The sequence below is a fragment of the Protobothrops mucrosquamatus genome, unplaced genomic scaffold, assembly GCF_001527695.2.
Source record: "Protobothrops mucrosquamatus isolate PMUCROS unplaced genomic scaffold, P.Mucros_1.0 scaffold1945, whole genome shotgun sequence".
NCBI lineage: Eukaryota > Metazoa > Chordata > Lepidosauria > Squamata > Viperidae > Protobothrops > Protobothrops mucrosquamatus.
The window spans coordinates 83,291-95,306 of record NW_015388066.1 but is presented as its reverse complement, the minus strand read 5'-3'; the positions used below and the strand labels follow the sequence as shown (position 1 = coordinate 95,306).

General features: G+C 42.0%; 1 protein-coding gene across 1 annotated transcript in view; it reads left to right on the top strand.

Moving 5' to 3' along the window:
* Window positions 1-12,016, top strand: part of LOC107294446 (cytochrome P450 2J2-like) — a 24,098-nt gene that overhangs the window by 8,110 nt on the left and 3,972 nt on the right. Inside the window, exons 3-7 of the mRNA XM_015823677.2 lie at window positions 1,933-2,082; window positions 2,284-2,444; window positions 4,815-4,991; window positions 8,783-8,924; window positions 10,654-10,832. Coding sequence (XP_015679163.2) covers window positions 1,933-2,082; window positions 2,284-2,444; window positions 4,815-4,991; window positions 8,783-8,924; window positions 10,654-10,832 — 809 coding nt within the window. The remainder of the gene's footprint in view (window positions 1-1,932; window positions 2,083-2,283; window positions 2,445-4,814; window positions 4,992-8,782; window positions 8,925-10,653; window positions 10,833-12,016) is intronic.

Genomic DNA, 12,016 nt, shown 5'->3' with positions numbered 1-12,016 from the left:
GCTTGAGACGAAGCATTTCTAACAAGTCTTTATTCTCTGCTTCCATTCTACGAACAACCCGAGCAGAGGCACGCAGGCCTCTATTTATACCTTCTGATCCCCGGGCAAATTCAACCAATCACGAGGCGGTCTTTTCCCGCCTTGCACATGCGCGCAAGGCCAGCGCCACTCAGTCTGGTCCCGGGCAGCTTTTGCAAATGCCTGGGACTCTTGCAACCTCCCGAGCCTGCTTTTGCAGGCTCAGGACACAACACCCCTCCCCCCTAGATAAAATAATACGACGCCCACATGGACGCCATCATAGTAATGGTTATATAATTAACTGTTGAGTTAAGTTACACAGTGTGTGTAAGATGTGGAACTGTTCCGTTGTACAGAGACCCAATAGCCCCAACATCGTGTACATAGAGTCAACCAGCCAGAACCTCTAGTTCAGTTATTGCAGTTAACATGCTTACCTTACGTAATCTGCAAGGTATTTGGGAGGGCCTTTGACCCTGAGCGACCTTCTCAGACCTGGGGAACTTGTAGTGCTTTCCCCGTGGCTTCCCACACTAGGTGAATTTCCCTGTGGTTGTCTTGTGACCTCTGTTTGACTTTCCTGCCTGTCTCTTAGGCTTGAGAAGTCAGAACTCTGTTGATCACTATACCTGGTTGACCTACCACCTATGGAGTTTTCCAACCCCTCTGAACTCATCTCCGTGTTTCCTAATGGAGTGTGGTTTTCCTGGCTCCTTCCTGTGGTGTGAGGGTCTAGGGATACCTCCCTGTTAGCCCTTAAGCGTGGGGACATCCTTCTATGAGCCAATTCAGCAAAGGATGTGTTTTCCCTCTGATTTGCCTGCTCTCTTGCATGTTGTGGGTTGTGAGTATGCTCCCAGTTATTCTCCGTGTCTGGAGTACTGTTTGTGAGGTGTGGATAGTTAGTATACCTCCGGTGGGACTCCCAGGCTGGAGTGTGTGTGTGGGTGTCTGTGTGCCCCCGTTCCCCTGAATTGCTACCTGAATCACCTGTGGAACTAGGGTGTTGGGTACCCGTGTTGTTCCCCACAACCGTTGTTGGCAGCCTTTAAGCCTTCCTCCCGAATCTGGTTTATGCGGAAATACGTCTCGACTCTTGCAACATAAGATTCCCACCTCTCGGGGTGAGAGACGTCGAATTCCGCTAAACGCCCAACTTTCGCCATGATCGAGGATCAGGGTCTTCTTCTTCAGCCACTCGCACCCTCCAGCGATTTCGTACTGGCAGGATAACGCTGACTTCCACGCCGTTTTCTCTTCCGGACTTCTTTGGGTGAGTCTTCAAGCTTTCCTAGCTGTATAGACTAGATCCCATCCTCGTCACCAGTGTTAAGTCCGGAGAATAATGGCGCTTGAGACGAAGCATTTCTAACAAGTCTTTATTCTCTGCTTCCATTCTACGAACAACCCGAGCAGAGGCACGCAGGCCTCTATTTATACCTTCTGATCCCCGGGCAAATTCAACCAATCACGAGGCGGTCTTTTCCCGCCTTGCNTGTATAGACTAGATCCCATCCTCGTCACCAGTGTTAAGTCCGGAGAATAATGGCGCTTGAGACGAAGCATTTCTAACAAGTCTTTATTCTCTGCTTCCATTCTACGAACAACCCGAGCAGAGGCACGCAGGCCTCTATTTATACCTTCTGATCCCCGGGCAAATTCAACCAATCACGAGGCGGTCTTTTCCCGCCTTGCGCATGCGCGCAAGGCCGGCGCCACTCAGTCTGGTCTCGGGCAGCTTTTGCAAATGCCCAGGACTCTTGCAACGTCCCGAGCCTGCTTTTGCAGGCTCAGGACACAACAGCCAGAATGTTATAAAATTACAGCATGTCACTGAGGTTTAGTATTTCCACCTGAAAAAACAAAAAATGTAATCAAGAATCATTTATCATTGTCTGCTGATGCCTTCAGGAATTATTTTTTCCAATGGCCACACCTGGAAACAGCAGCGACACATCGGCCTCACTTCTCTAAGGAAGCTGGGCCTGGGAAAGAAAAGCATTGAGCACCAGATAGAAGACACAGCTCAGACGTTGGTGGAGAGCTTTAGACAAACAAAAGGTATGCAATTTGGGGTAATGACAATGGTTCACGTCTGTCTGAAGAAATATTTTCTATTCTCAGTATTTCAAATAAAAAGAGATGCATTTGATTTGATTCCCAATTTTTGAAAAAAATTGACAGAATTTCCAATTCTCTTCCTTCATCTCCTTAGAAGTTCTCTTCTTTATGGAATTCATTATAAAATATCTTCATTTGCAGGACAGCCATTTGACCCATCGTTTCCGGTACTAAATGCAGTTTCTAATGTCATATGTGCTTTGAGTTTTGGCCATCAGTTTGAACCTGAAGACGAAAACTTCCAGAAGTTAATTCAAGCCCTGGAAATTATTGTGAAAATCACTGGTGACTCTTTCCATCACGTGAGTCATCTTTTCTGTTAAAGAGGCAAAAGTCCCCAAACAAACTATGTTTCTATCAGCATTTTCATGTAATCATGCATGTAAGGTATGGAGGCACCCTTGGAAATCATTTATTGTACTATTCTCCCCAAAAGGTATGAAAGCTCTTGAGTCAGTCTTGACTCCTGGTGTCAGCCTGGATAAATCTTTGCAGTTTTCTTTTCAAAATTTGGGAAGTGATTTGGCATTGTTCATTTTTAGGGTAGAGAGAGAGAGGGACTGACCCAGTGTCACCAGCTGACTTAGTAATAGTAACAGTAACAGTAACAGAGTTGGAAGGAAGATTGGAGGTCATCTAGTCTAACCCTCTGCTCCTGCAGGAGACCGCATACCATTTCAGACAAGTGGCTGTCCAGTCTCTTCTTCAAAGCCTCCAGTGATGGGGCACATTTTCCTGTGGGTGCAATTCTGAACTTGTTTAAGGTTTTTTATGTTCTAGGAGAGACTTATTTCTGCTCATTAGTAAGGAGAGAAGGTGTTACACCTCTCCTCCAAAAGTATCTAGTCATCTCATCACATACTTTTGTGTCTTTCTGCTCCAGCTTCCAGGTCAAGATCAAAACTGTTTTGATATCATCAGATGCTAAGAAACTGAATCAGCCATTGCAAGGAAGATAGCTGCTGCTTTTTCTTCTTATCCTTCCATAGCAAGGATCCTCAGACTTGGCCCTTTTATGACTTGTGGACTTCAACTTCCAGAATTCCTCAGCCAGGCATGCTGGCTGAGGAATTCTGGGAGTTGAAGTCCACAAGTCATAAAAGGGCCAAGTTTGAAGACCCCTGTTCTATAGGTTCTTACCTATTTTTCCCAATACCCAACTAACATCTGCTTCCTTATCATTTAAACCCATTGCTTCCATCCATATTTCTAGAAGAATTCTGAACTGTCCTGTTTCTCTTCTATCTGACACTCACTCAAATACATGAGGACAGCCATCATGTCCCCTGGTGGTCTTCTTTTCTCCAGGCTAAGCATACCTATAGCTTCCAGTTGTTGCCTTTAAGAGTTTCCTTCCAAGACATTTGTCATCTCAATTGCTCTCCCCAATCTGTACACTTCAATTTGTAAATGTTGTCCCTAAAGCACAGTGTAGAGAACTCGATAAAATATTCTAGTGGGGTGTGAATAATGAGGAAAAACCAGGAAGAATGATTTCTATTGACCTTCATACTGAACTTCTGTTGATCTACTGAGGACTATACAGTTTATAATTAAGCCCTGAATTGTAATCATAAATCATTGCTGTCACCACATGATTGGACTCAATTTTGAGTCACCACATGATTGGACTTGATTTTACAACCATTTTTATGATGATTGTTAAGTGAGTCACATGTTCAAAATTCTAATTCCAGCTCATCCAATGGGCAATTTTGGTTAAAAAATGGCAAAAATGTCATAAAATGTGATTACAAATGTCATAAAATGTGATTGCAAATGGCAAATGGAAGCCAATTACTAAGCACCCAAAATATGATCACATGACCACAGGGGTGTATCTTTCAGAACAGGTCATAGGTAACTTTGTTCGAGCCCATAGTAACTTTGACCAGTTATACTTGGGCTTTTATTTAGTTAGCCAAGAGTTTGAACCTGCCATCTGTCCAATCATACTGTACCTGGAGCAGTTCAACTCTGAAGTAAATCTTATTTACGATTATGTAAATATCTGATTATATCTGCTCATCTTACACAAGGAGCTCAGGGACCTTACAGAATTAAACACAAAAACCCACCAGCAGCCAAGGATAGACAATGACCTCACCTGCCATCAATAATAACAAGAGTTCATCTGTTCACTTGATATCTTTGGAATCAGTCAGATTTTCAATACCTTGCAAAACACTATCAGGGTTGGGAGCCTCTGAATTTATCTGAATAAAGATGCCCATTTTTGAGCCAAAAGATTATCTTGAGATGCTATCTCAAACACAGGAGTTCACAAGCTAGCGGACTGTGAAAATCCATGTAGTTGATTTATTATTGAGTCTGGCATGTGAAACTAGTTTATCTAATTTATTAAATCACAGCTCAGTTAGCCATAGGTAAGCATATTTACGAAGGCTTTTGGAGACAATAAGATAATTTTATAATAGCTTTCTAATAATTTATCTGCCTCTAACATTATCTGTTTCCTACAAGAACTTGGAAACAGAGATTTTGTGAAGGGCTTTTGGGGTCTGACACAATTTATTGTTTGCCCTATTTCAATGTGTTTCTAACATTTTTGTTTGGTTATTAAGTGCTGTCCTTTGCTGTGAGTCACTGAGAATCTTCTCTAATTGTGGTGGGAAATAAATAAATAACCATTCCTCTTCCTTTTCTATTAGATATATAATGTGTTCCCACGATTAATGAGCTACCTCCCAGGCCCTCACAAGAAGGCCCTGGCTGCTGTGGATTTGATTGTCTCCTTTGCAAAGCAGGAAATAGAGAAACACAAGGAATCCAGCTCTCTGCATCAGCCAGGAGACTTCATTGATTACTATCTTCTTCGGATGGAGAAGGTATGGTTTTACTGTAGCTCAGTACATGAACAAGGAATTATTATATAGCCAGTCAAAAAGAGTGCTGATTTGCTACCAGCTTATCAGATGTTTAGGAGCTGAGGACTTGGCAGCACACGGAAACAACAGTCAATAGCCATCATCAACATACCATCAACATCTACATACCATCAACATACCATCATCAACATACCATCAACATCTACATTTAGGCAAGAAAAACCAAATGCACAGGTATAGTATAGAGTCTAGAAAGAGTACAGAGAAGAGCAACAAAGATGATTAGGGGACTGGAGGCTAAAGCATATAAGGAACAGTTGCTGGAATTGGGTATGTCTAGTTTAATGAAGAGAAGGATGAGGGGGGACATGATAGCAGTGTTCCAATATCTCAGGGGCTGCCACAAAGAAGAGGGTGTCAAGCTATTTTCCAAGGCGCCTGAAGGCAGGACAAGAAGCAACGGGTGGAAACTGATCAAGGAGAGAAGCAACCTAGAACTAAGGAGAAACTTCCTGACAGTTAGAACAATTAATCAGTGGAACAACCTGCCTCCAGAAGCAGTTGAATGCTCCAACACTGGAGGTTTTTAAGAAGAGACTGGACAGCCATTTGTCCGAAATGGTATAGGGTTTCCTGCCTGAGCAGGGGGTTGGACTAGATGACCTCCAAGGTCCCTTCCAACTTTACTACTATTATTATTATTATACCAATCAACCAATAGGAAGCCACACCACCCCAGGCACCACATAAATAGAATAGTCCAAAGAACACTCTCTGATAGAGAGAAATTACCTGAGCATGGGCTATAGCACGATCCAAAAGCTTGGAAGACCAAACCTCTAGTCCTGGTGACTGACCCAGATCGGATCCTGGAATTATTTTATTCTTTGTTATAAGTAAACAGGAGGGGCTACTGATATTGCCTTCATCAGATTTTTTTTCTTTTTCATTTAGCTCCTATCCTGAATTTAGCCCATGCCAAATTCAGGTTGCTTCTAAATAAGGACTATATTGTACCTTTGCAATCTTAAACCTAATGATTCTTTGTGTAGGCAGATAGAAATCAGTGTTGTCATCATATTGTGCTTGCCTCTCATTTCTTGGAAATCCCATTAAGGAGGAAAAGAATAACCAGGGACTTTTTATTAATTTATACTTAAATGAATACTTAACCTGAAAAGATTGGAAAAAGACAGATATTTTCACAGCCTTGACCATAAGCAGAAATGATATACAGTCTTCTTAATAGTTATCCTCATTCCTAAACCATTAAGGCAGGCTTTCCACCTTTACATTAATGATTCAAGGGTGATCCAGCTTTCACTTTCTGTCATGGTATCATGAGCATATGGTTAGAATAGAGCTGGAAGGAACCTTGGGGGTCTTCTAATCCAACTCCTTGCTCAAAGCAAGAGCCCTATACCATTTCAAACAAGTGGCTATCCAGTCTTTTCTTAAAAACCTCCAGTGATGACTGTTAATCAGTTAATCAGTGTTCTTGTCTTGTCTTGTCTTTGAAGGGTATGGATGTTCTATCACTGGAGGTTTTTAAGAAGAGATTGGACAGCCATTTGTTTGGAATGGTATAGAATCTCCATCAGGGGCTGGATTAGAAGACCTCCACAATTCCTTCCAACTCTGTTATTTTGCTATTGATCAAATGCTTTTTCTAGCTCAAGTGACTACCATATGTATGGTCATTTGTTTCTCAAGTAGCTTCTCCATGAACAGGCAGATGGCATGTATAGTGTCAGTTGTCTGTTGGTTGTATAAACAGAGGCATAGAATCAGAATCATGTGAAGTATTAGTACCGCTTTATAAATCCTTAGTAAGGCCACACCTGGAATACTGCATCCAGTTTTGGTCACCACCCTACAAAAAAGATTGTTGAGGCTTTGGAAAAAGTGCAAAGAAGAGCAACTAAGATGATTAAAGGCCTGAAGACAAAAACATATGAAGAATGGTCACAGGATTTGGCCAGTCTAGAGAAAAGAAGGACTAGGGGTGACATGATAGCAATCTTCCAGAATTTGAGAAGCTGCCACAAAGAAGAGGGGGGTCAAGCTATTCTCCAAAGCACCTGAAGGCAGAACAAGAAGCAACGGATGGAAACTAATCAAAGCAAGAAGCAACCAAGAACTAAGGAGAAATTTCCTGACAGTCAGAACAATTAATCAATGGAACAACCTGCCTCCAGAAGTTGTGAATGCTTCAACACTGGAAGTTTTAAAGAAGAGACTGGACAGTCACTTGGCTGGAGTGGTATAGGGTCTCCTGCTTGAGCAGGGGACTGTATTAGAAGACCCCAAAGGTCCCTTCCAGCTCTATTCTTATTGATTGTCCCATAATTCTTCATGAAATTGCACTGGTTTGCTGAAAGCTTGATAATGACCCAGAAGAACCTAGCATGCATTCAAAATTCTCATGGTATTGCATAGCATCCACAAAAGCTTGCAGTTTGAGCAGTCAAATACATCACTTTTGAGCATAACTTTAGATTAGAATGTATGCAAATTATCCTGGTTGTGAATTTTTGTGATTCACTCTAGTAGGTGCACATTAGTCACTGTTCCACATGCAAGCATTTATTGAGGTGACCAAGCATAAAATAAAAGGAAATGAATTCAAGTTCTCCCAAAGCCAAATCTCCTTTGATGTTGGCTACTTTAAGATAGTGCCAAGAGTGAAAATCTGGCAGCTACATGCCTTATTGTTTTCATCTTGTCATTAGCGTGTGGGGGGGGGGAGAGATGAAGCTCCGAAGGGGTTAGTTAGAGGAACGAAACCTCTCCAGTTCTCCAGACATTTGTTGAAATGTCTGCAAGTCTGGCTCGCCAAAAATGTTGTGCAGGTTCTGAGGTTTTGCTTGGTAAAAAATACAGGAAACCAGAAGTTGCCTTCAAGATTTATGTTTTTATTCAGCTGAACAAAGACGGGCTTCTCTAAAAGAGAGAAAAAGCCCCAAATATCAGAAAAGCCTTATTCTTATACTTTCTTTGATTACATAAGCAATTCACCCAGCAAAGCTGACACACATAAGATAAAGACTTCACCCTTTAAGGTTGGCACACTGTAGAGAAGAAGGAAGAAAGCAGAAGTAGCTAAAAATGTTCCCTTTGGGGTGTTTCCCCAAGACGCCATATGTTCCCTTTGGGGTGGTTTAGGTGTTTCTCTAAGACACCATACGTTCCCGGGTGGGTTAGGATATTGGGTGTTTCCTTTGCTGTCCTTTTATGACCTTGCATTCAAGATTCTGCAAGTGGCCAGAGATAGCAGGGCCATCTGCATGTATTCACAATTAATACTGTCCTCTAAGTCCGGGTCAACAGTATATGGAAATTTTTTGAGGAGATTCTAACCATGGGGAAGAAGATAACAGAAGATTCTCAAAACAATGAGAAGGTGTTTACATAAACTATGGGGACATCTGTAGATGTCCACATAACTCATGTAAATAAATTCCCATTGTTATGAGAACCATCTGCTATCGTCTTCACACCTGCTAGAATGTCCTTGAAAAGTTTCCATATATCCTTTCTCAGGAAACGTGTGAAGAACTGGAGAGGTTTTGTTCCCCTAACTAACCCCTTCAAAGCCTCATCTCCTCACCCCCTTACTCTAATGACCAGATGATAACAAGAAGGCCTGTAACTGCCAGGTTTTCACTCTTGATACCTGCATTGATTTTCCTATATAACCGCAGGAATATATTTATTCTTATTATGACTTGTGGCACAAAAAATCTGCATAGAATTATTGTAATTTTTTATTTTTCCATTTTAAACATCAGAGCAGGAATGACCCCAACTCTACCTACAATGAAGAGAACCTGGCTCAGTGTATTTTTGATTTTTTTGTTGCTGGAACAGACACAACCTTCACTGCTGTGATGTGGGCACTGCTCCTCTTGACAAATCATCCCAACATCCAAGGTGAGAGAAATCTAGGCTGTGGGAACAAGGGCCAATCTCAGGTTCTAAAACACACAGAAATTATTTGAAAATACTCTTCATAATAATTTTCCTATGTAAATTCTTGAACCTATAAGCTACAGTATGAACTTAGCAGGTTTAAAGAAAAGCCAAGAATGCACATATATAGAGAGTCATCTATGAATCCTCAATAAAACATAGAGTGATTATCTAAAAGCTGAAAATCAGTACAGATCTAAAACATTTAACACACTTCAAATGCAGAAATCTACCAAGGTTTTCAGATTTTTGACTTGTTTCTTACCTAAATTGTGTATGTAAGATCAAATTCATAATAATATAATAAACATAGAAAAATATCAAAGCAGTGGGCACAAGCAGATGCCCACTAGGCTCCCTGATATGAAGATAAAGGATGGGAGCCTTGTGGGGGATTCCTTGGGATACCCTTCAATCTTCTCCTTAACCATACCTTCTTCCTGTCCTGCTACAACTTTGCCTGCTACTCGATAGGACACTGGAGGGACCAAGTTGGGTTGGCTGCAGTAACAAGGCTGAAGGTGTGGCGAAGGTAAGTGGCTAATGGAGGTTGGAGCCTGCATGAAGGAATAGAGCAGCATTGGGAGCCAGCCAAGAGTTGTGTCTGTGGAGATTCTCAGTCATCCAGGTCATGGTTGTCCCATAGTTTCTTTTTCAAGAGGCAACTGGACTTCCTTTGTTTTTCCTTGAAGATGTTTCGCTTCTCATCCAAGAAACTTCTTCAGTTCTGACTGAATGGCGGAGAACGGAAAGGTTTATATTCCTCGCAGTCATCTGGTCATTAGCACTCTTTCAGAGAATTGTTGAAGCTACTTGGGGGTTTATCCAAGTGTCCTAAGGTCACCTGAATCGTGCAAATGTGTATGGAATCTTCTTGGAACTGCTGAAAGGACAGCAAATCCACATTCTGCTGCTTTGAAAGAGGGGTCAAAAAGGCTATCTACATTAAGACTGAACAGCCGTCTCTCAACAGACAGGGAGGGATACAACACCACCTATCTCCTGTTTACAACACAGAAGGGCACCTATAAACCTCCAAGTGGTCTTAACAATTGGGGGCAGAGGGGACAGAGCCAACCTAGAACTGTTATCAGCAGTGTTCAGGGATGCAACCAGGATGAGGGACCGGTAAGAGGTGGGGAGACTGCCCATAGAGGAAGAGGTTGCAGACCTGGAGGCTGTGGAAGACAGTGTGTGCTGAGGAATGCCAGAAGAGCCATAGTAATGAGCCAGTTTGGAACTGAAGCTGGAGCCAGCTCAGAAGTTCAACCAGCTGCTGTGGGGGGTAGAAGCAAGAACAGACCCAGAATCCAGAAAATCAACAGGAACCTTGGGCATAAAATGTGTGATCTGGATCAGAGATCAGAGAAAGAATGCAAGGCCAAGAAACTGGAATTGGATTTGGATCCCTCAGCAGAAAGCCCAATGGAGCTGACAGCTAGGATTGGAAGCCAGACTGAGGTGCAAATTTTGGAATTCTAGCAGACACAGAGCCCAGAAGCCAGCAATAACATGAAAATCAGGAAGTCCAGGCAATTCAAATGAATATAAAAATGTATTGCAAGCTTATGCTCTCTACAAGAATCTATTCTACATCCTAAAGTCTGACTAAAGATTACAATTAGGAAATAAATCAATGAAACACAATACTGAAAATGAGCCTTCTATTTCTGTCTTTTTTTTTCCCTAGAGAAAATCCAGAAAGAGTTTGAAGATGTCTCGGGGTTAATTTCCTATCAGGATCGGAAAAAGCTGCCCTACACCAATGCTGTGATTCATGAAATGCAGCGTGTAAAATACGTCATGCTAGTTGGGGCTCCCAGGAAAAGTATGAAGGATGTGAAGATGAGGGGTTACGTTATTCCAAAGGTGAGAAATGTGTTCAGGCTATATTCCACTAATGCAACATGGAAAGAAAACCAGAATATGGCACTTGGATAAACGCTATTCTATTCAGGAATTGCCAATGTGGTCAATCGAATGGGCAAGAATAGTAAGCTTTTGTGGGGTAACAATTATGGGTTAAACCCCAAACACTTAATGAACCCTAAATGTTTTATATTTATCCTAGGAAGATGATAAGAGATTAAGGGCTGAATTTAAGTTCATAATTGAAGTCATGTCTGGCCATTGTTTTGTTTTTTGTCCCCCTTCTTGGGGCAACCTGGAGTGCTAAAAAATTTGCACCCAGCCCTCTGTTTTAATAGAAGGAAAGAGAGGAAGGATACTAAACTGTTGAGCAGCCACCAATCTCAGTAACTGCTTTGGAAATGAACAAATGGAGCTCCATAAAGGCAAGCTATAAGCAAATGATTCATAAATATTGTTTGACCTTTTTCCTTGTTTTCCTTATGAAACTACTCTTTTTGGTCATAAGATAAGAAGATAAGGCAAGGCAAGGCAGGATAGGGTAAGGTAAAGTAAGGTAAGGTAATCTTTATTGTCATTTTTTTTTTTACTGTGGGCACAACGGCACACATCAAAAATAAAATTGTCATGGTTCCGATTAGGGGAATACCTCAAAGAACCTCGAGGCATTGTTTACCCTAAAGTCTCTTTATTAGTACAGCACCCTTCAGCACGAACATGATGGATGCCAAGATCTGAATTCCCCTCCCCTGAGTACATAATATTCAAGCACAATTCCCCCCTCCAATTATTTATTTATTAATTTATTTATTAATTAAACTTTTACCCCGCCCTTCTCCTTACGGACTCAGGGCGGCTAACAACCAATAAAATACAAATACACCCCAAGACACCCCTTAAAACTTGGTTAAAAAGAAATATTTAAATTGGCTATAATTAATTAAAAATGTTTAAGAACCCCACTAAAACATTTCCCCTTAGGCCAGTCCTGCTTGCTGAAATAACCATGTCTTGAGGGCGCGGTGGAAGGAAGGGAGATCCGGAATCACCCGGATCTCTGGGGGTAGCTCGTTCCAGAGGGTGGGAGCTCCCACTGAGAAGGCCCTCCCCCTGGGAGTCGCCAGCCGGCACTGTCTGGCTGACGGCACCCTGAGGAGACCCACCCTGTGGGAGCGTACCGGCCT